The sequence below is a fragment of the Fringilla coelebs genome (assembly GCF_963513975.1).
Source record: "Fringilla coelebs genome assembly, chromosome: 2".
NCBI classification, from domain to species: domain Eukaryota; kingdom Metazoa; phylum Chordata; class Aves; order Passeriformes; family Fringillidae; genus Fringilla; species Fringilla coelebs.
In genome coordinates, this window is record NC_140029.1 from 91,966,837 (window position 1) to 91,989,865 (window position 23,029).

A 23,029-nucleotide genomic window follows, 5' to 3' on the forward strand; every position below is an offset into this window, starting at 1 on the left:
CCAGAAAAATGAAGGGGGAGTAGCATAAAAGAATTTGCATTGATAGCAGTTCAACTTTAGAAGGAGAGAGGAATGTGTCAGGCCTTGCTGGCTCACTCTTATGGTCTATCGGTATTTGAGCATCACTAGCATGCCTGAACAAAGAAACAACTCGCACTGGTCCCTCAGGTTTTTGGTGAGGTATAGATTTATTGGCATCTGAAGGGGGGAGGGAAAAACCAACAAAAGCACCAAAAACCGTGGCTTTGGATGAGTCAGCAGTTCCATTTGATATGATCATCCAACTCATCCAAAAAAAACCCCAAAGAAAAAACAGCAACCTGGGTCTCAGCCTGAAATTCATTTGCTTTGCAGAAACAAGAGGTTTTGAGTTATTCAAGTGCAAATTTTTCTTGAAGAATATTGTATGTAAAGCCTTTTTTTTTGCATTTGTTTATCTCCAAAACAGGTTCATTTTTTAAAATGAAAACTTGAGCCTTCGGTCCCTCCTGTGGACAAATAGCCTTACACAAGGTCTTGTTTCATTTTAGAAAAATGAATTGCTGCGCCGGTGGGGTAGTATTTGATTGCTTTAAAAGTTCCTGTCAGTGTTTTATTTTTGGTTTTGATTTTGTTTGTGGACTTGCTGTGCCTTTTGCCCGGCCGTATTTAGTCTGCATACTAAATGTTAGTCTACCCAAACACTTTGTGCACTTAGCTTTTATTCCTTTTTTTTTTTCCGTTCTCTTTTTTCTTTCCTTTTTTTTCTTTTCTTTTTTTTTACTTTTGCTTTCACCCAAATGTATTTTAGACCGAGACAGACTTTGCTCCGATGGGCCGGATTTTAGTCCGTGCACTAAATTTTAGTCCGCAGACTAAAAATAATCCGCGGATTATTTACTAAATTGATTCCCTCACTGAGAACTACAGAGACTTTAAACTCCTGCTGAGACGTATGTGCAAGGGGCTTCACGGCTCACAAGTCCCACTGTCTGTCCATCCTCCCGCCCCTTCCCACCACGGAGCATCAGCCCAGCATTGCCTTGGCGTCGGTGCCCCGTGGCATGGAAGTGCTGGCGTAGCCATTGCCGTGGGCGGCAGCTGCTCGTGTAGTTCTCGGTGGGTGAATTGGGCAGCTTTCCCGGGGGAACTTTGCTGAATGGGAAGAGCTAAAAGACCGTAGAGGGCTTTGCTTTTATTTCTTAAGGTGTTATTCAAAACGGAGGTGGGAGGGGACAAATTGAGGAGAAAAAAATTTCTTAAGTAACGGGTGCGACGGGTATGAGGGGGAATAAACCCGCAGTAGAGAGAAATTTAGTCCATACCCGCACTCCTGAGGTGGTACGTCCAGTTCCTGAAGAATCCTAAAGAGATAATGCCAGCAAACAAAATCCAGTGGAGGGGGAAGTCAATCCAAAATGGAGAATAATCCGCGGCGGCCTGAGGTACTCGTAGTGCACACAAATTAAAAATATCCAAATTTCAAGTATAGATCTCAGATTTTTACTTTGTCTTCAGCACAAATTACAAATTGCTAGGGATTTGGGGTTTTTTGAGAAAAACCCAAAACCATCCAAAAGTTTATATTGTGTGTCTGGGACAGATTTACAAGTGGGATGCATCTTTGGAGACATAAAAATCTGGCCACTTGGTTCTGTGGACATTTATATCCAGGACCGAGGACTGAAAATTCCTTATTATGGCAATTTCAATTACCCTTTTAGTTCAAGTTAGAGTTTTGATTTCAATTTTTTTTATTTTTTTAGTAAATGCACTGGCATTGGAACATAAATTTCATATAAAAATGTTTCTATACTATGCCTCACCATTGCACAATCGATTTTTTGGCATACAATGTGGTGAAGTTGGACTTGCTGCTATGGAGACTGATGTTTAAAGTTTCTAATTGTATAAACATTTTACTATGTCCCCCACACCATGGATTTCTTATAATATTGGCTATATTTTTCCTTGCTGGACTATTCTCTTTTGGATTGACTCCCCCTGTTTGGATTATTTCACTGCATTATCATCTTTAGGACTCGTCAGGAACAGGACATTTCACCTCAGGAGTACGGGTATGTACTTAAATATTTTTTCAAATTACTAGGCCTAGCCTTGAAAAAAAAGGAGACAAATGCTAGAAGTGGAATAATTAAGCTCAAACTGCATCATTGAGGCAGCAGCCAGGCAAATGTAACACAAGCTGATAGAGATGAGATGGGCACACACCTGTAACTTGCTTCAGGTGTTTGTCACCACTTGTTGCAGGGGGAGGCTGTGTGAGCCCTCCTAATGTATTTTTTTTTCCCCCTTCCTGGTTTGAAGCAGTTAGGGCAGACTTTGTGAACTGCCTACCCCAAGTGACTAATTCCAGATCCAAAAGCAGGCTGAGCAGTTCATAACAGGGTTTAGGAAACATGTTAGGGTTTCAAGGACTTGAAAATGAAGAGTTTGGGTGGACAAGCAAGTACTCCTTTTACATATGTCAGATTTGTGACTGTCTGCCTACTAATTTTCTCAATATAAGGGCTTGTCATCTTTGCCTTAAGGAAATAAAACTGTTTTCTTTTTAAAATTTGTATAGTGGCTTATATGTGAGCTGTACTGAGGAGAAAAACACAGTTAAGAGTGAAGTACTAAAGTTTCAAGCTGTGATAAATCAAACTTGTTAAAATATTACTGTGAAGGTGCATGAGGGAGACCTCAGTAATTTTACCTCTCATTAAATACAGAACAACTTCACTTCTGTGGGTTTACCTCAAGACATACACATTTGTGCTACTTACCGTGTGGAGGTGGGGGGAAGCCAGAAGGCTTTTTTTTTTTTTTTTAACTGGAGACAGTCTTGGATTTTGTTCTGGTCAGGCTGTGACTTGGGAGTAATAATTGCATCCTCTGTGTGCTGTGGTCACAAGCTCCGCAGGTGGCGGGCACAAAGCAGCTTCTGCTGCCTTTTCAGTAACACAGTGGTCAGTACAGGCTCTCTGCCAGCAGTGTTAAGTTAAAGCCTTTCTTTTTGTCATTATAGGCCTTGTGTGAAAACTTTTGCAGTTTGTTTTGCAATAACCTGGTAGTAGGAATAAAGTCAGGTCTTCCTGTGCATGGCTTCCCTGACTTTGCTAGTCAGGATTCCTTGCCGCTCAAGTTAATTAGCACAGCACACACTGCAGCAAACCCAGTGCTGCTGGCCCAGCTGGGTACCAGGGGCAGGAAATTTCAGTCCCTGCAGAACCTGCCTTTTGTGTTTGATTCTCATTCAAGAGAGCATATATGCCTGGTTTAAAACCTCCTAAAGGAGTGCCTGTACAAGTTTTTCATCTGTGATTAACTAGCATGTCCCGCACTGATTTTTTTTTTCTTTCTTTCTTTCTTTCTCTCCTTGGTGCTGTGTGGCTTGAGTTCACACTGCATTGGTTTAAAGGCATTTTGCATTATCTCAATTTTTACAAAAAAAATGCTGGCATCAGAACTTAACGCTTGTGCCCACCCTACTCCCTTTACCCCAGACTGCATTTTACCTGTAACATAGCAAGAGACAAGTGCATGAGGAGGCCATCCAGGTCATGTACACCAACTCCTATTTAGCTTATAATGGAATGAGAAAGGAGTATAAAGAGTGTGGTTAGCAGTGGCTAGAACCATTCTTAGAGGCTTAGAAGCTGCAGTGTAGAACTGCTTTTTGTAATTACTCAGATTGCAAATCTGTTAGACTAAAATAGTTGGTTTTCTTGACACAATTTTCAGCTGTCCTTATAAATACCAAATGTGCAGGAATTATCCCTATAAACTTACGGGAGTAGCTTGCCAGAATAAGGTCACAGCAGGAGTAACTTACAAATTGGAGCTAGACATTTCCTGCGCCCCACCCGTGCTTTCCTTGTTCTCCAAAGCTGAACAGCAGCCTCCATAGCAACAGTCTGACCTGCCTGCCTGCAAAAGTCCATGTTAGTAAGACTTCCTTCGCTAGCCAGAAAAACCCCAACCCAAAACCGTAGCGGGGCTGTATTATATTTTTACATTCAGTGAATCCTGCTCATTTTGAACCTTTTTCCCCACCTTCACTCCACCCCATATGCATGGCTGGTAGCACCTGTGTGTGTTTGTCATGATTTTTGAATGAGTTTCCCCTTCATTCTCAAAGTTGTTTTTCTGAGTGCGCTCTCATGAAGTCTCTTGCTGGCATTGCACCTTCACTCTAGTGCAAGGCGTTGCAATTAACCCTTTCTCAACCCCAGGAATGGATTTTCCCACACTTACTGCAGGACTTTGATTAGCACAAACCGCAAGTTTGTTCCAGCTTGCTGGGCAATGAGAGGTTTAATTGCTCTGACTTGCTTCTGGTCAACAAAGAGACGAGACCTAGCCAGACAACGTGTTTCTCCTTGTTTGTTTTCTCGTTGTCCCCGCAGGTCTTCCGGCCCCGCACTCCCCCCGAAGCGATTGCGCTATGTAGCCGCCTGCTGGAGTACACCCCCACCGCCCGCCTGACTCCGCTGGAGGCCTGCGCGCACGCTTTCTTCGATGAACTACGGGACCCAAACGTCAAGTTACCAAACGGGCGAGATAAACCTGCACTCTTCAATTTCACCACTCAAGGTAGCCTGAGAGCGTTGAAGGAGCCCTTCTGTAGGGGGAAGTAGTGGGATAAATGTTGGTTGTAGTGCAGATGTTACTCCCTTGGAAGTAAAAATCTCCGAGTGGTACTAAGTTTATTAAGTAATTGCATAACCAGCTGTCCTTTTGAAAAGAAGAGGAAAGGGTCTTGAAGTTACAGGATTTTCAGAGTCTTGGTTCCTCCAATTCAGTTTTGCTGAGGTCCTGAGGGTGGTTGTTACTGGATTGCATCAGGAAGGATTACATGCTTATAGCATGTGTCTGCAGAGTATGAATATGAATAGCTCAGAGTCGGCAACTGGGCTGATGGCTTTGTGTGAAATATCACAGTCAGTGAACCATGCAGGTTAGAATATCATTTGGAGAGGGACCTGCTTCTTCATACCTGAAACACCATGGCCAAGTAGTAACGCATGGTAGGTTTGCAGGGAGGTTTATAGTGTTGCTGCCCATTTTGATTCTGGATGCAAGATAAATACAGATGCTTTACTGTCCAGATTTAATATGATTTACAGTTCATCTGGCATTACACTGACTCAGTTATTTAGAAACTGTAAAAATAAATGTACAATTAACTTTCTTATTTGAAGCCAGGCTGGTATCAGATTTTAAAACCATTCATCTATTTTTTTGTATACAAGTCAGAAATGTGAAACTGATACCCCCCAGAATAGTTTTGCCTGCCAAGACAGAACATGTGAGAAGTATGGCATACAAGTATGCTTGTAATTAATTTTGGAGCACTTTTTCTGTTGCTTTTTTTTAAGTGATTAGCTGCCAACTCTCACCCTTGGAGCAAGATTAGTTCTGTATGCATTTTCTGTTGAAAGTCTAAAAAACACCTTTTGGCCCATTTAGCATCAATATTATTTTTCAAACTTTAGTGCATGCCGTCCCCTTCTGCCAAAATGTGAAACAGGTCTCTCCTTCCACTTGTGGAGCCTTTTTATTTGGAAAAAAAAAAGGCCATTTATGAAGCATAAACACATTAAAGTGGTCAAGTAAATAGCTTGTGCTTCCAGGTCACTGTCCTCTGTGCTGATTTCTGTATCTGTTGTTAGAATCTAGTAGTTATGTTACAAGTGCTTCCTTATACTCCTGGATTGCCTTTTGTTTTGCCCCTCTAAGGCAGTCTTCAGTAGTTTCTGAAGCCATCTAAAATACCTTAGATCCCAGTATCTTAAATACAGCTTCACCCCTGTTCTTTTTGAAAGTATTGATTAATTGTTTCATGATGACATTAAGATTGAACTTACCTACTACACAAAAGTAAGGTTTTTTTAAAAAAGTTGGAAAGCTTTATAGTGAGTCAATTCAAAATGTTTTTCTTAGGGGAAAAACAGATATATGTATTGGGAGTGTGTCCCTGGTTCCCCTCAGATAGTGTAGAAGCTGCTGGATAAGCTACCCTAATGCCCAAGCAAGTTTAAAGCTCCTCTTTTGCCATCCTAAGGAGCTCATGTGCCCTCCCTCACAAAGCGACTCCTGGGAATGGTAAGAGAAAACAGTTCCTGTGAAGCAATTTCCTTAAGATAAAAAAAGCAAATTTCTGTCATCTGAGGTGCCAGTTTTACCATCTGTAAGGGGAAGGCAGGACACAGGCTGATCATTACTAAATTTCCAAACAAGCTCTGTTACAGGTGACCAGTCAAATTCAAAAAAACCCCAAACCAGAGTTATTTTTAAAAACCTCAATACATTGCTTTGCGCAGTGATTTGAAGAACTTTGTAGTTGATAAATGTACAGCAGTCCTGACTCTGAACCCAAGATATAGAAGAAGCTTTTGCTCCTTCGGTGACTACTGTTCAGTCCTTGTTCTCTGGTCTTTACTGTGCAAGGTTCCATCAAACTAGCTGCTCTAGAGCAGAAATCCCAACTGGGAAACAGATTGTTAGATGGATAATGAGTCATGTTAAGTCATCTGTGGTAATTTAAAAAGTAATGAAAGACAATTTTGTTTTAAATAGCATTCATTTTCAACAGGCATTTTTAAGTTCCAGAAGTGTTTGATTTGGCTGTATCCAGTTGCCTGAAACCCGTGACTGCAGAGGGCTTGAAGGCAAAACTGTTAGAAATGACAAGATAAATCTGACCATTAAGGCATTGGACTGATTTTCAAAAAGAAATTAAACATCATACCAAATCTGCTGACCTGGGCACTGATGCTGCTCAGATAGAGTCTAGAAAAAGAGCAGTGAGGGTATATGGAAGATCAAGATCATGGTCTTCAGCAGCCAGCTGTAGTTGTGGGGCATGTGGGTGTTTATCTTAGAGATTAAATCTGTTGAAGAGACCATTGTCATTTGCAATGTCTTGCTTGTAAGTTTCTCTTAATTTGTTTAAATTAGCATTATATGATAATTGAGTTCTGAAAATGTTATTTTGGCTAAGGAAGCATCTCTACTAGCCACAGAGCTGCAATTCAGTTAGACTTTTGGATCTGCAAGACAAAAAGCAATTTTTCTCTTAGAAGCCGCATTTTCAAATAGTCTGTGAAATGACTGCCATTTTGTAAACTACTTGTAACATATCAGCAATTGTGCTGCATCACAAAAGTTAATCACTCCATGTTGGCCAGTGAAGACTGTAAAATTATTTCAGTGATTCAGCACTTAGGAATGGTTATCATGCTTCTGAAAGATAAATTACTTTTCTATTGAAGGGGGAGTGCATTGGGATTTTGTTTGTTTATATTTTTAATGACCCTAGCCTGTGACCCTTTAGGTTGGTTTTGTTTTTTTTATTTAGAGAGATATATATGTATGTGTTTATGTGTGTATATATAATGAAAAGGTTGTTGCTTTGACAAAAAAAAAAATCATGGTAGAAGAATAATTTTTCCAGGGAATTCTTGGAGTGTTGATATATCAAGTAAAATAATACTGAAAAAGAACACTGCACTGTTTCCCAATACCAGGCATTTTCTTGTGTTTGGAGAATGAAGGTGATCTGGTCTTCTAGTAAAACTGGACATTTTCATTCCTGCTCCTTCTTGGAGAGCTTAAGTGGCTGCAGATAGTATGATTTGATCAGCAGAAAGGCAGAGGTGTTCTCCCAGGTGATGTGGATGGAGTTGGGTCTCATAAACGAATTGTGATAGCTGCTCTGTTCACATCATGATACTGGAAGCTTCTGTCTGGATTGCCTTGACCACAATACCTACTTGCAGCTGTACTGGTTGTAATTAACCCAGCCTTGAGATGCACATTTGGTTTCCATAACCAGGCTACAGTTGAACACCCTGCCCAAATACTGTGGAGGAAGTCACTAATGAAAAAGATTCTCAGTATTTTGTAGACTGCAGATAATCACAGGTCAAGCTTTCTCCTCAGATTGCCATGTCTCTTCCTTAGAGATGGGATAGTGCAAAAATACATTATAGCAAAAATTCAACAAGTTCTCAAGCAAAGATGCTATTAAACTTCAACCGAAAGAGTCCACTTTGTTTATATCTCCTCTGAATTGGCCTGCTTCTCTTAAGTTCAAGCCATTCAGAGTATGCTGCATTTAAGAAACTTCATATTAAGAAAGATAATGTGAGGTTTGAGAAGGGAACAGGGTCAGTCTTCTAGTCTTTATGAAAGTTCCTTAAAGTAGCTTCAGAGAAATGGTTGCACTTGCATTAAACACAACAAAAAGCCATTATTATTGCCACAATGCAAAAGGAGGTGTTCTGACAACGTTAGATGAAGGAGGAATGAGAAGGGGGTCAAAGTGCCCTTGCAGGGGTGGTGTTCTGTCTGATCAACTGGTTCTTGGGCTACAGCAACACTGACAGTCTGTAGCTGCACTTCAAGGCACCATGCACTGGAAGGTAGCAAGTGTCATGCGTTTTCCTTGTTTTAGTTCTACTTTTGTTTGGATCACAGCCCCATATTGTTTCAAGTGATGAGCAGAAAATAATGCAGAGGTGATAGAAACTTTCACAAGAGCAGTGTAAAGAGTAGGTTCCCAGTAATAACAGATTTAGAAAAAATACTAAGGGAGCAATGATTTCTAGCACAAAGCAGCTAATAGCCAAGATAGCATTGAAGTATAGGTTTATAACTGGTGTTCCACTTTGGCATGTAAGGATTCATGTTTCTTCAGTTTATTTTCCCATTTAAAATGGAGATTCACAAATTCTGCATAACATTATGAATATATGAATTCTGAATTACTCCCGCATGAATTGAGAATTTTGTATTTGTACAAGTGCTGTGAGTACTGAGGCTTTCTAAAAGACTGGCTAGGTCTGCTTAGACCTGAATGGAGTATTACAAGATAGATTAGATCGGTTGCAGGTAGTGTAGCAACCTGCTTGCATTCATAAGTGCTGAAACACCATCTTAAAATGTGTAGTAATAAGAGGCTTGTAATCAGGGGAGTCTTCTGCCTCTTGCCTTCCCAGCAGTAATGAAACTTAATCTAACAGCAGAGAAAAAAAAATCAGCAAGTGGACTGCTGCTCCTTTTAGGCCCTGAGTTTAAAGCTAGCATTAAAAAATAGCAATAGCCTCTTAAAAATGAGCCCAAATAATTTGAGACTGTCCAAAAGCACCTTACTGAACCTATGCCACGATTTGGCCGGGCTTCTGTACAGCATGTGCTATCTGGAGGTCTTGCGTAAAAAGCTGTCTGTTCTCCTGTTCTCAGTTCTCCTCCAGATGACCTCCTGGAGCTCCAAAAGTCATCACTCTCCTTCTGTGAGGTGACTGTTCACATCCTTTTTACCGGATGTTGCTTTCTCAGGAGACAGCCAGTCACTCCTGTTTCTGAAACAAACAGGACCTGTCTTGTCTCTGCTCAGTCCCACCTTCTGTGAGGCACTAGATTCTCTTGAAAGGGTGCCAGAAGATTGTCATTTGTTGGCAATGTGTTGCCCTTAATCCTCCCACAGTTGTGGCTGTAAGATGCCTATTTCTCATTCTGATTCACACTGAAGCTATATTAGATTTGGAGCCTAAAAGACATGACTATTTTTTCCCTGGTTAATGTCTTCAGACAGAATGATTGCATCATTTTGTTGTCCATTTAAATTGCCCAGCTGACCAATTCCCTTTGCCTTTCCCTGTCCTTTTAAAGGATACGTTACCTCTTCTTGGCCTTGCTCAAGGAGACTGCTGGGAGAGATTGGTCTTGGGTTCCTGGGTCCTTGAGAAAAAATGATGCTTGAGTGAGCCAAAGAACTAATCCCTGAAGCTCTTGGAGCAACTGTTGCAGCTGCTTGCTTGCTGAACCAGTGCCCAAAGCAGCACCACTGTTATCAGCCTTCTCCCTGGGACTGATTGCAGGTGGGCTTGTGAAGAAGGGGATCCTTCTCCAGTGCTCAGAAGGAAACAGCATTATCAGGCCATTGACAAGGTACAGGCTTGGCTGGTTCTTTGCTCACTCCCAAGCCACTGTCTTTCTCTAGGAAATTACTCCTTTGCACCACTATCTGTAGTTTTGGCAGTCTTGCTCTGGAGACTGCCTCGCTAAATATCGCTGTGGATTCCTCTCGCTGGTTGGCAAAGACGAAAATGTAACGTGACCTTGGGCTGTAAGGGCGTATGTTTCACCTGAGGTGCCGTTACAGGGGGACACCCTAGGAGCTGATCCTGCATGTGGAGCACTTTGTGGATGATGAGCTAACTGTTTGTTCCACCTCCCCTCCAGAACTGTCAAGTAACCCATCTCTGGCTTCGGTCCTCATCCCTGCTCATGCCCGGAACCAAGCAGCTGCTTCAACCCCTACAAATGCTACAGCAGCCTCAGGTGAGAACGTGCAACTGCCTGCCTCCCTCCCTCCCCATCCTCCCTCCCGCTGCCCAGGCACCTCCCCTCTGCTGAGGCCCGCGAGCCACCTCAGCCCACAAAATGAACAGGGAGGAAGGGATTGTTTTAGTATCACCTGAACCTTGGTCTTGGTAGGTGGTCATTTGTGTGCCAGCTGTGGTCACCAACCCAAATCTCAACCCAAGCCACTCAAACTTGCATTTGATTGCTTAATTTGTTGGTCCTTCTCACGGTTAGTTTGCACCTAATTTCTGTTCTCTGAGCCATCCTGAAAGTAACACTGAGTTGGTGAATGAGTTGTGATGCCTAGAAAGAAAAGCAGTTAGCTCAGAGCATGTGGCCTCTGTGTAGTGTGGATGAAGAGCATTTTTTCCCTAAGGGCATTGGCATCTAAAAGTCTAGTTAGGGAGTTCAGTCAGCATACTCACTGCCTCATGTTAGTAGTTGCAGTTGCTTCCTACTGACTTCGCTTGTGTCATCTTCAGGCACAAGGCAGATACTTTTGTGTTTTGGCCAGCACAGAGTGAATTTTTTGTTTTCCTCCTGCTCTCTCTGGTTTCTGTCAGAAGCCTTTTGAAAGCTCACTGTTGGCCTTTAGCCACTCCATATTGTATTCTGTTTCCAGTGAAAGTTTTAATGCCTGGTAATACCAGTTGGGAGACTCCCAAAGAAACTCCCAGGTGCTGCAGGATGTGGCAGAGGTGATTCAGTACATGGCATTCTTCCTCTGAGTCAGCCCTGATTCAGCACACCAGAGGCTTTCTTGGAGCTTGGGCAACCAAAGCCAGGCTGCAAAAAAGGTGTGCTTCCACATGTCCTGCGTGCACATCAGCCCCAGCCCGCGAGGGCTGTCAGCCCTTTTGCAGTGCAGGACGCTTCCTTAGCATAGGATAGCTGATGAGGAGAAGGCCTGCTTCAAAAGCTGCTCTTGAAATGTGCAGGAAAGCATTTTCTGGTTGATGTGCTGGACAGTTACCTGATATTAGAGGCACTTGGTCCAGCCAGTGCTGTACAGAGAGAATTTTCGAACTCTGGGACAGATGCAGGAGGTTTGAAAGATGAGATTTCTCTCTGAAATGGCAGCAGCAGTAGATTAAAGGCACAACTTGTACCATTTATGTACTCTGAATTTAGGAGAAAGCAAAACTGCTATTTTCAAATTTACTGTTTGTTTCATACACTTGGCAGTATTTTGCAAATAGTCATGTTCTCTGTTTGCCTCTTATGTGCATCTGTTGCTCAACAACAAGTGAGACAACAGATAAAGAAGTAAAAGCAATTAAAAAGTATAAAGTACAAATGTGGAAAATTATTTTAAGCCTTTCTGAAAAATATTGTTTCACCTAATATCCCTTTCATGCCTTTTAAGGAGTTCTCTCCACCAAGACATAAGTCTTGAGGAATTAATGGGGTTAAGAAATCCGTTTTCACTCAGCACTTTTCAAGGGCTTGTATAGGGAAAAAATGTGTTAGTCCAAGTCCTAAATATGAAGTATTAAAAACAAAAAAGCCAAAAAACCCCAACCCATCCCATATTATTGATGTCAACATTTTTAAAGCTTCTGTTTGCAAGCACTGCACCAAGCTCAGATATGTCCTCCTATTTGTGGTTCAAAACCAAAAATAATAGCCTTGCTGATTGGAAAGAAATTGTGAAATTAAGTTTTGTATTACACAGCTCTGGCTTTCTACAGTTGGTTGTTTCTTACTGATGTGGGTTTCTTACAGCAGGTGGTGGGAATGTCATCAGAGTTATGATGTTTAGGATTAGGTCCTGTTTAAGTTCTTTTAATTTGTTTTGCTGTGCATGCTGATGCTACACTTAGCAAGAGATTTTCATACAAGGAGTCTCTTCTTTCTCTATACCCCCTGCACCTCCCAGAACAGTAAATGTTAAGCTCCTCAGTAACTGCTAAAGCAGTGTGGGAACAAGTCTCCCACCTAACCCAGGGCATCCTGATAGGCAGGAAACTTCTCTGCAAAATGTTTGTGTGAGTAAGCAGTACAGGTTCAGAAACTGCTTTTCTGAGTGACAATGATGCAGCAAAATGTAGCTCTCAAAGCAATAAAGGGAAGAGCAAATATATAACTGTAATTCGCATTACTAGTGCAGTGTTAAAAAGCCACATTTGTTGTCAATTTCCTCTTCTCTTGAGGCAAAGCTGTACTTGCTCTAGTAATGGAACCTGGCTTTGCAGTGGGAGTGTGTAGCCTTGCTGCTCTGGCATTAGTAAATTCTCCTAAACATTTATGAGAAACACTCTGATATAGTGGCATGTCTAAAGCAAAGTGTAGGCAAAAAAAAAGTTGAGATTTATTGGCCCCTGCTTGAAATGATGTGCTAGCTTTCTGTGAATTATGCTGGCCGTTGATGAAAAATGCCAGTGCAGTTGTATTCCCGGGGATGGCTAGAGGAGGAAGAGGATGCTTTCATAACTGTGCAGCCACAGCATCTGAGAAGGGAGCCTGCAGACCAAGCTGAATGCAATGCATTTCTGCTGTGTGACTACGTTTTTCTTCTGGATCAGCCAGCAGTCGTAGCTACCTCTCTTTAGTCAGCATTAAGATGGAAAGAGCATAATTGCCATCTGCAGGGAAGTTGTGCCAGCAGGGATTCTGGGGTCATCGTCTTAGGCATCCCGCTGTGTTGATCCCATGTAATCCCAAATGCAATGGTGTGACTGAACTTTCAGCAACAAAACAGATTAGAGCTGGTGTTACCTGCCAGTGTGTTGTAGTTGAAAAACACCACAGTGCTCCATTAAATAAGATTTAGTGCATTTGTGGTATTCACATTGAAGGAATTTTAAAAAACTTGAATTCCTTAACCAGGAGAAGATGGGCAAGCAATTCTCTCAGAGTTCTACAAGCTCAGAACAGGGATGAATCCGTGACAATAGAAGTAAAACTTGCACATTTTTACCAGGTTTGCTCAGAGTCTGGATTTCTACATCCACGGGCAGGCACAATATGAAAACCAGGCTATCCTCCTCCTTCCAGTTGTTTCCTCACCCTGTGAGGATTCCCAGGCTGGCGTTAGCTTTGTTTCTGTATCTTTGCAGATGAGCAGCACAGCCTGTCAGCATCACAAATGCACCCAGCAATGCTGTCAGCAGTGCTAATGGGCTTTCTCAGTCTGAGCTGGTGTCTCTGTCACTCTCTGAACTGTAGCCCTGTCTTTCCCTTTCAGGAGGTTTTTAAGGAGTGTCACATACCCTCCAAGAAAGCTGAGGCATTCCTTAGAGGGAAAAGCTGAATTAGAAGTTCTCTATAATGATGAGAGAAGCTTTTGCCCTCTGGTTGAAAGAACTTTTGGAAGCAGCTAGCACTTAAGCCCTGATGATGCTTCTTTGCCTGCACAGGCAGAGGTGTCAGGCAGTGGACCAGGACAAAGAGGCTGCCCTGACCTTGAGCTGGGCACTCGTCTGTCCTATGCCACAAAGCTGCGTGCCAGCTCCTAGCTGTGCTCCCCAGCAGGGCTTTGCTGTCCTCTGTCAGCATTGCTGAGGGCCTAGATTTCCTTCTCTTAGGCCCTAATACAGATTTTTCATGGTGAGAAATGAATGTCCAGAGAACCTCATACTCCAGTTGTGCTCTTTTTCTGGTGCTTCAGCAAAGCGATGCTGGAGTAAGCACCCCTTTGTTCCTCAAATGTCCTGTTGAAGCAGAGTCAACAAATGAGCTAAAATGTTAAAATACTGCATTTTCTTGCAGGCTTAGAGCCAGGGCAGCCTTCAGCTTACTCTGTCAGCCTTAAGCACTCTGTCCCAGCCTGGGGGGACTTCTGTATTCTATATGTATATATTGTTGCGAAATTACCCAAGAAAATGTTCTTGGCCTGCATCACCTGATTTATTTTAACAAGTGGCATATGTATTTCTCAGGAACTCCCCTGTTAAAGTGATGGCAGAAAATGAGTGTATGTTACATGAAGTAGCTCTATCCCCTCCTCTTTTTTTTTCTCTATCTCTGTAATGTAATGATAACAATTTCAGCCTCTACTGTCTTCAGGAAATTGAGATCAAAAGACATGTTTCATTTCAGCAAATGAAATATGAGCATTTCTATACACATACAGAGAAATCCTCTGCCAACAGTATAGACTCCAGCTGGACTGCTCGCATCAGGCACTGCCAGCAGATGTTGCATTAACTGCAGTTTATCCATACTTGAAAATTAATCTAGAACAGGCATAGTGAGAGTTTAAAGTGTAGAAACTATTATCTGGCTAGTTGGGTCACTTCTGTTTTCTGTGGTCACTTTTGTCTGCATGCATGTGGGATTTGGGAATTGCTCCTTCAGGGAAATTCTCCACGTAGGAGGGTGTCTCTCCTGCAAGACTAGCTTCCCACGTAACTAACACTGGTACTGTCATCATGCTGCCTTGGTGCTTTAATTGCATGAGCTTTTTTTTTGTCATGGTGGTCATTCCTTTGTAAAGGAGGGGATGCAATTAATTTGGGGTGAGATGAAAGGGAATCAGAAACTCCCAGGGCAGTCATCTGGCATCCTCTGCCCACAGGACAATTTGTCTTTCTTCCCACACATTCCTTGCAGCATTTCCTTTTCAAATAGGCATCACCCTCTCTTCCCACTTGTCAGTTGTGTTTCTGGATGCTGCTGATTGTTTGATTTCCTATTTTTGTCGCTGTTTTCAATATTACTTAATTTGTGACTCAGCAAGGGCTGCCCATTTCTAGCCAGGGTGTTGGCAGACTGGAGGGAAGTGATGCCATCCAGAGGGACCTTGGAAGGCTTGAGGGGGGGCCCTGTGTGAAACTCCCTGAGTCCAACAGGACCAAGACCTGCCCCTGGGTCAGGGCACCCCAGGCACAAATACAGGCCAGGCAAAGAATGGATTGAGAGCAGCTGTGAGGAGGATTTGGGGGTGTTGGTTGATGAGACGTTGGACATGAGTTGACAACATGCGCTTCTAGCCCAGAAAGCCAAATCCTGGGCTGCATCAAAAGCAGCTTGGGCAGCCGGTCAGGAGAAGTGATTCTGCCCCTCAACTCTGGTCTGTGGCACCCAACTGAAGGGCTGTGCCCAGCTCTGTGGCCACCAGGATAAGGATGTGAACCTACTGGAGCAAGTCCAGAGGAAGGTGATTAGATTATCAGGGCCTGAAACACCTCTCTCTTGAGAGAGTTGTGACTGTTCAGCCCAGAGAAGAGAAGGCTCTGGGAAAACCATATAGCAAACTTCCAGGACCTAAAGGGGGCCTACAAGAAAGCCAGAAAAGGTCTTTTTACAAGGACATGAAGTGTTAGGACAAGGGGAAATGGATTCACACTGAAACAGGGTAGGTTTAGATTAGGAAGAAATTTTTTACTGTGAGACTGGTGAGGCACTGACACAGGTTGCCCAGAAAAGCTATGGCTGCCCCTGGAACTGTTCAGGTCCAGGATGGATGGGACTTTGGGAAATCTGCTCTATTGGGAGGTGTCCCTGGCCTTGGCCGGGAAGTTGGAACTGGATGTTCTTTAAGCCCTTCCAACCCAAAGTGGTTCATGATTCAGTTCATTGCCTTTGTTCATGGCTGTGGTCAGGCAAGTGTAGCTGAAGAGGAGGGGGTTTTGCCAACAGGTAACCACTGTAGAGCATTGCCCACCTCATCTGTGATGGAGAAATGTCACTGCACACCCAGCGCCCACCGGTGTGTTTTGTCTGGTATTCCTGCTAGACACACAGCCCTTCAGGCTGAGGTCACCCAATCTGTTCTTTCTTTTTAGAAACCCTTCCCATGTGTCTTTTCAAATACATGGTTTGCCCAGTCTGCCCTCTTCTGTACCAAGATAATAAGTCTTTCTGATGTTCTTTCCTGTTGCAGTATCAATAGCTTTGCAGTTAATCTTAGTAAATTAAGTGGTGGGTGAAATTCATGACAGTGTCTTGGAGAAAGCCTCATTTAATACCTCTTTCCCATCCTGTATTTTATGCGTTTAGGTGTTTACCCACTTATAGATAAGTATCTTATAGTCTTTCTGACTTAGCTAATTAGATACTATATAGGATGGTTCCAGGTGAAATTGGTGTGTTTTTTCCCCCTACCCATTCTTCTAATTTTTTTAGAGGACATTCCTGATGCATGCAGCTGATGAAAACACAGTTGCAATTAATTTCCTTTTGGTATTTCTTTGAAATAGATTTTTTTGAAATGCACTTTGACACATGCCCTTGATCCTGTGACTTGTCTCTCTGTGAAGCAGAGAGCTCTGCTCAGCAGCTCTCTCTGTCCCTCCCTGAGAAGGTGTTGGAGGCATTTACTGCAGAGATCCAATCATCTAACATATCATGTGCTTGCATAAACCTCATTACTGGCTTCAGGCTTGATGTTAAGCTGCTTCAGCAGTTCAGAGGGCGGCAGATCCAACTTGGGTTGGGCAACAGCAGCAGACTTGAGAGACTTTCTCAGGCAACAAGTGCATGAATTGCACATTGGCATACCAGCTTCTTTCTGCCAGGGGAGCAGGCTTGTCACATTCCTTGTCTGCGCTCATTCACACAACGAACAGACAACGAGAAGGACTAACTAACAGTGTGAAACTTTGACATTCACTAATGTGAAACCTCACAGTGACCACAGACACTGGTGTTGCCTTTATGGGATGTGATACAGGTGACTTGGCACTGCGCAGCCAGTGTCACAAACTGCAGAACCAGCTGGAGGTCAGCCCACAGCCCTCAGCCTTCCAGGTTGCTTTTGCCCTGTTTAAAGACCATCTTCCATCTTTCCCCAGATTGGATTTTTCCTTCTGCATGCCCTGAAGTCAGCGCAGTCACCCTAACCAAACACCTTCTTGGTGGGAGTTGTGGGTTTCCCCTGGTGGAGAATGTCATAGCTGTTCTTTCCAATGTGTCTCTGTTTTGGAGGTAATGCTGGTTGTTTTTTCTCTCTCCCCTTCTCGTCTGTTGTTTGCAGATGTTAACGCAGGAGAACGAGTTCAGACCAATAGTGTAGCTACAGCATCAGCCTCCAACTCCACCTGAACCAGTACCAAGCAGCCAGCTGCACAGGAAAAATCACCAGTAATTTGAGTCTTGCTCAGCAACACTGGTCACATTTGGAAAGAAAATTAAAAAGAGGAAAAAAAAAAATCCAACAAAACAACAAAACAACCAACCTGTTCATTTTAGTGTTCAATTTTTTATTATTATTATTGTTGTTCTTATTTAACCTTGTAAAATATCTATAAATACAAACCAGTTTCATTGTATTCTCACTCTGCAGGGTGTCCGGGGCAGGGGACTAGGTGGGGGGAGGAGGGAAAGCGGAGCAATACAACACACCAATGTCTCCCCTCGACAATCTCTTCATGTTGGAAGTTTGCTGTTGTGTACTTCAGAACCAGGACTCTTGCCTCATACCCCCTCCCACAACAGAAAGAAGGAAAAAAACGAAACAAACAAATCCCAAACCTCATTCTCTGCTGAAGTTCTTTTTTTTTTTACCCTCTTTTTTTATTTTCTTTTTAAGTGAAGTTTCGGACTTTGATGTAGTGCACAGCTTGAATTTGGTCGGGAGCTTAGCAGAGGTCATTCAACAGAGCTCAGCGTTTCTTGTCAGCAAATCCATATCCCAGGTTATCTGAAGAACTGCCCTGGCTCGGCACGGGGAGCAGGCGACGTGGTAGGAAAATAGGTTGCCATGGGGTGGGGGGGAGGGTTTGCCATGTGTCTAAGGCTTGAACCGCTAGCGGAAGCCTTTCATTTTAAAAATCAGTGCTAGTGATGAGAAAATCTGCAGCTTCATGTGGGAAAAGACTTGCCCAAGTGGGTGATATATAATATAATACACACACATGCACGAACGGCAGCGGTCGGCTCTGCCGAGGCATCCCCTTTGCCCAGCCGGAGCTCCTGCTTTCCGTGTCTTGGGCCGGCTCCCAGCTTCAGCAGAGAAGAGCGGACGAACAAAATCCTCGGCAGGGGCAGGGGCCTAGCTGGTGATGGATGTTAAGGGACTTTTTGGGAAGTGGCCACTGTGAAAGTGTGTTTGGTTGGGTTTTTTCTCTCCCCACCCCTCCTTGGCTCTTGATTTGAACAGGCTTCCCTTTCCTAAGGTGCATACAGGAAAAGGACACCAGGGTTTATAATGTGAACTGTAACAGGCTACTGGTTTATTTTGTAATACTTTTTTTCTTAACTGCACTTTTAACTTGCAGGATGCCACATTCTCCAATAGTTCTGATTTTAAATCCACAGGTAGAATCTGTATTTAATTTTCATCTTTTTTAACCTCTCGCTTTTTCTTTTTTTTTTTTGATCTCTATTTATTGATGCGTGTTGCCACGTCGCCATTATGTTTTTACTTTGGTAGAATATTAAAATCCACATCCGAATGCTCTTGACGGTAATTTGTACCTGCTGACTTGTAGGAAAGCTGGCTCTATATGAGTGTGTGTGTATATATATTATATAAATATATACATGTATACATAGATACAATATTGCTTTTTTTATTTTGTCGACGATCTTGAATCGGTCTGACTGAAGCGTGAGGTGAATGCTTGTTCTAGTCCATCAGTTCAGGGTCCAGGTTTCCTCCCTGCGACGGCGTGCGGTGCGAGCATCCACGTCTCTCTTCCTGAAGTCAAAGCAATATTCCTTGCGAAAGGGTCAGGTGAGCGGCCGGATGCAGCCCCGGCACGGAATCGAGACTTTTGGAGACCTGATCTTGTGGTAGGCTTGCGGTTGGTGTCCGCTCCAGCCTTATCCTTCTTCAGAGAAACTGTAGTCGCCTTTGGTGCTTACCGAGCCGTTCCTCGACCTGCGGATCTCTAAGGCAAGCAGTTGCTTTTCGGGAACACGCGGAACCTCGTGTGGCCCGGGGGGAACCGGCAGTAGCGGCTTTGGAAGCTCGGCCGCCACAGGGGCGGCAGGGGCTTGGTCACGAGCTCGGTGTGTTTCTTCTTGTACCTTTTATGCTGTTGACGTGGGAATTTTTGGAAACTGTCTCTTAGCAGCCCCGGAACTGATAAAAGCTCTGCCCTCTCCCTCCTGCCTGGCACGCGGTGGGTTTGGGGACGCGGGAGCTGATTGAAGAGGTGAGTGACCACCTACCATGAAACCAATAAACCCTCAAGTTACATCCCTCGGCGATTTGCTGTTGGGCACACACACAAAAAAAAGGTTTTAAAGCTTTTTTTGCATTCTGGCTGGCTGCAAAGGAAAGCACACCCACGTTGAGAAACAAGGCTTTCCAAATCCCTACCTGCAACTTAATAGAAAGGGCTGAAGAGCGTCTTAACGCGTGCGCTCGGCTAGTCAGTGTCCTGAAAGGTAAGTGAAGGGGCTTGGTTGACCCAGTGATCCAAATTCATGCAGGAGACTCAAAAAGTAGGACAGTGGCAGGGTATGGATCTGCTGTATAGACAAGACTGCTGAAGCATTGGCCACAGGCGCTGTTATTTGGAGGCAGTAAATTACAGACTCTTAAAAAAAAAAAAAGTAATAAAAATATATTGAAGAAAAAATGCTGCTTGTGCCAGGACATGTGGCTTTTCTTTTTCATTTTTTTGTTAAAGACTGGTGGAGGGGAGTCAGAGCGTTTCTCTCTGGTTTTGTGGCTGTGCCGGCGTCTGTGTGTGTCTCGTGTGTGTGTTAGGCTGGGGGGAGGGTCAGGGGTGCCCCTCTGGTTTTATTTCTGTTTTCAAGGATCATAGCAGGATCACACACTCTTTTATACAAGTTAGATCCAGGTCTTTGAACAACCTTTTTTTGTAAATAAGAAAAAAAAAAAAGAAAAAAAACACAGAAAAAATAACAAAAAACAAAAAGCTCCTCACCAAATTCAAGCTTGTACATTATTATTTTTGGTTGTTTTTGAATTTTGAGTTTTATTGTTTTGTATGTAAATATGTGGACCCAGGAACTGTTATTAATGAGCAAAAAGTTACCGTTCAGGGCAGTGATTCTGTTTAATAATCAGACAAAATGTAGACGAGCTTTTTAAAGCCATATAGTTTTAACTCTGTACAGTAGGTACCGGCCTGTATTATTGTAACAATAACTCTAGCGATGTATAGTGTATCTATATAGTTTGGAGTGCCTTCGCTTCCATGATTTTTTGAATTTTATTTCCCTTTTATTTTTTTCTCCTCCTTCTTTATTAACAATGTCTCCCACCCTAAACCCGCATCTTTGCTCCCCCCTCCCCACCCCACTTTCTAACTCTTTGAGTGCTGTAAGGTTTCGGTGATACCCTGATCGGTAGCAGAACGAAAAGAAACCATCTCCACCGTCATTCACTTCATTGGAGCCGTGGCTTTGTTCTGGGAGTCTCCAAGGTGCCCGCCCTGCCCTCCTCCTCCCGCTAGCAGCAGCTGGCTTCATTCGGACCCTTGCCCTAGCAGCCCATTTAGATTTTGCTTGTCTCTCCCCTCAACCCTGCACCCAGGAGCACCTTGGGCAGCGGCAGCTTCCAGGAGGCTCGGCCTTCCCACCCTCCCTGCGGCTGTGCCGGGGGCAGCGGCGAGCGGAAAGGGTCCCCAGGGAGGGAAAACCCCACATCCTGCAGGGTTGCTGCGCTTGGAGGCATTTGGCATTTGGGCATCGCTGTAGGAGACTGCTGCGGTGGTTTTTTCTGCCGGGAGGACTTTCTGTTCCCTTTCTTCTCCCTGTTTTTCCCCCACATCCTTCCCTAAAGTCACTTTTGCTTTCTTGAGATAAGTTTAACATGACTCTTGATTTCTTGTGCCCAGCACGAAGGCCTTGTTTCTAAAACTAGTTTGCTTGTGTTTTACTACCTTGTTAGTATTCCACATAAGATTGTCTTGAATGGGAAAACACGTAACTCTTTACCAAACCAAAGGTTGCTGTTTTATTTCGAAGCATCTCGTGTTCATTCCAGTGAAGCAGAGGCTGCACTTTCTTTCTGGTGACACGAAGGTCAGTGATGCCAAGCTGTTGGCGACAGTCTGCTCAGAGCTGTCCCTCTCTTCTTTTACACTCTTTCGGGCTTCTTTTTTAACCCAGTGTGCTCTTGATGTGTCCTTTACGTCAGCCCTGCCGTAGTGGGTCCCTGAGTCGGGCTGGATCGCAGTCTGTCTCCCCTGATGGACGCTCAATCAAGACACTGGTGTTCTTTACTATTAAACTTATCTACCTTTCTAGGGAAAAAGAAAAAAATTACCTGCAAAAGAAAATTGACTGGTAGAAGACCCCTGAACACTCTGTCCCCTTATTTCGAAGCCAAGCTTTACCTAAAATAATGGCAGGTGCCTGCGACTTGCAACCTAAAATTCCCCCCCAGTTTTCAGTACTTGGAAAAGCAGAAGTCAAGCAGCCTGTCAGACTCGTACTCCTGTACTAGGAACCTCAGCCACCACGGAGCAAAAGGAAAAGCCGATGAGGAAAAGCACAGTAGGGTATTCGGTCCAGGCTCTGCCTTCCGGAGACTGCCAGCGGGTACCCCTGGGGTGGCAGCTGATTTCCACGGGGCTCTCGGCCGGTTCTGGTCGTAGTTGGCTTCGTTTTGCAACACTGCAATAATGGCAAAACGACAGGAAAGGAAAACAGTACCTAAGGGGTTAGCTCGAGAAAAGTAGCTTCCTTGTGTTGGTCTTTCTCAATTTATTTTTAATATATATATATAAAATATATTTATATATATATAATTTGCTTGCCTGTAAAATTTGCGTTCATTAATGTGTTGCTGATGGATCACCTGGGCCTGTACACACCAATTAGCGTGACCACTTCCATCTTAAAAACAGAAATCTAAATATATATATATTAAGGACTGTGGGTTGTATACAAACTATTGCATACACTTGTGCAAATCTGTCTTGATTTAAAGGAAAAGCAAAACCTGTATAACATTATTACTACTTGAATGCCTCTGTGACTGATTTTTTTTTTCATTTTAAATATAAACTTTTTTTGTGGAAAGTATGCTTAATGTTTTATTATTTCCCCCGCCCCATTCCCCTTGTAAATACGTTTTGTTCTGTGTGACTCGGTTCGGAAATAGTTAACTGGTACTGTAATTTGCATTAAATAAAAAGTAGGTTAGCCTGGAAATGAAATTTAAAAAATACCAAGTGTGTGGTCTTTATTTCAAAAAATTGCCCTATTCTTCCCTCCTCCTCTCTCCCTTCTCTGACCCTTGTTCCTCACCCTCATGCCTCTTTCCACTCTGCGAGAATAGGTGGACGTGAATCTTTGTAATAATAAAGAAAAACCTCAAGAAATGAGCATGTTTTCTTAAATGAGCTGTGTTATTCCATGCTATTTTTAAAGAGATGCCAGCTTGTCTATGATACCGTTTGATTTGATGGAGAGAGGAACCCTGGGACATAAATATTTCAAATTGAAACCAACCAATCTTCCTTTACCGTCCACCTATAGATACAAACTTAAGAACCTGTGTAAACTGCTGGCTTTGAATCCTGCACTCATGGTTGTTTGGGTTGTTTTTTTTTTAAATCATTGGATCCCATTAGTAATGTTATTTGGTGGTGATCTGTAAAGTTTGTCGAGACCACGTCCAGTGGACCGTTCCTCCAGCAAATCAGCACATAGCTATCTCTGAGTTGGGTTTCCGGTACTGGATAATGTATGTATTAAACATGACATGTCTATTAGCGCAAAAAGAAAAAAGAAAAAAAAAAAATCCTTTTTTGGGCTGGCTGACCTGGCCGAATCCATTCTGTCGCTATCCTAAAGGCTAGAT

The 23,029-nt window shown here is 43.2% G+C and overlaps 1 protein-coding gene across 2 annotated transcripts in view; it reads left to right on the plus strand.

Annotated features, from left to right (window-relative positions):
* Positions 1–18,794, plus strand: part of GSK3B (glycogen synthase kinase 3 beta) — a 145,771-nt gene extending 126,977 nt beyond the window's left edge. Inside the window, exons 9-12 of one of the 2 annotated variants that reach the window (XM_084225113.1) lie at positions 2,019–2,057; positions 4,296–4,578; positions 10,234–10,332; positions 17,276–18,794. In XM_084225113.1, the coding sequence (XP_084081239.1) occupies positions 2,019–2,057; positions 4,296–4,578; positions 10,234–10,332; positions 17,276–17,343 (489 nt within the window). In that variant the 3' untranslated portion in view covers positions 17,344–18,794. The remainder of the gene's footprint in view (positions 1–2,018; positions 2,058–4,295; positions 4,579–10,233; positions 10,333–17,275) is intronic. The other variant, XM_084225112.1, reaches the window with a different exon arrangement.
* The last annotated feature ends 4,235 nt before the right edge of the window (positions 18,795–23,029 follow it).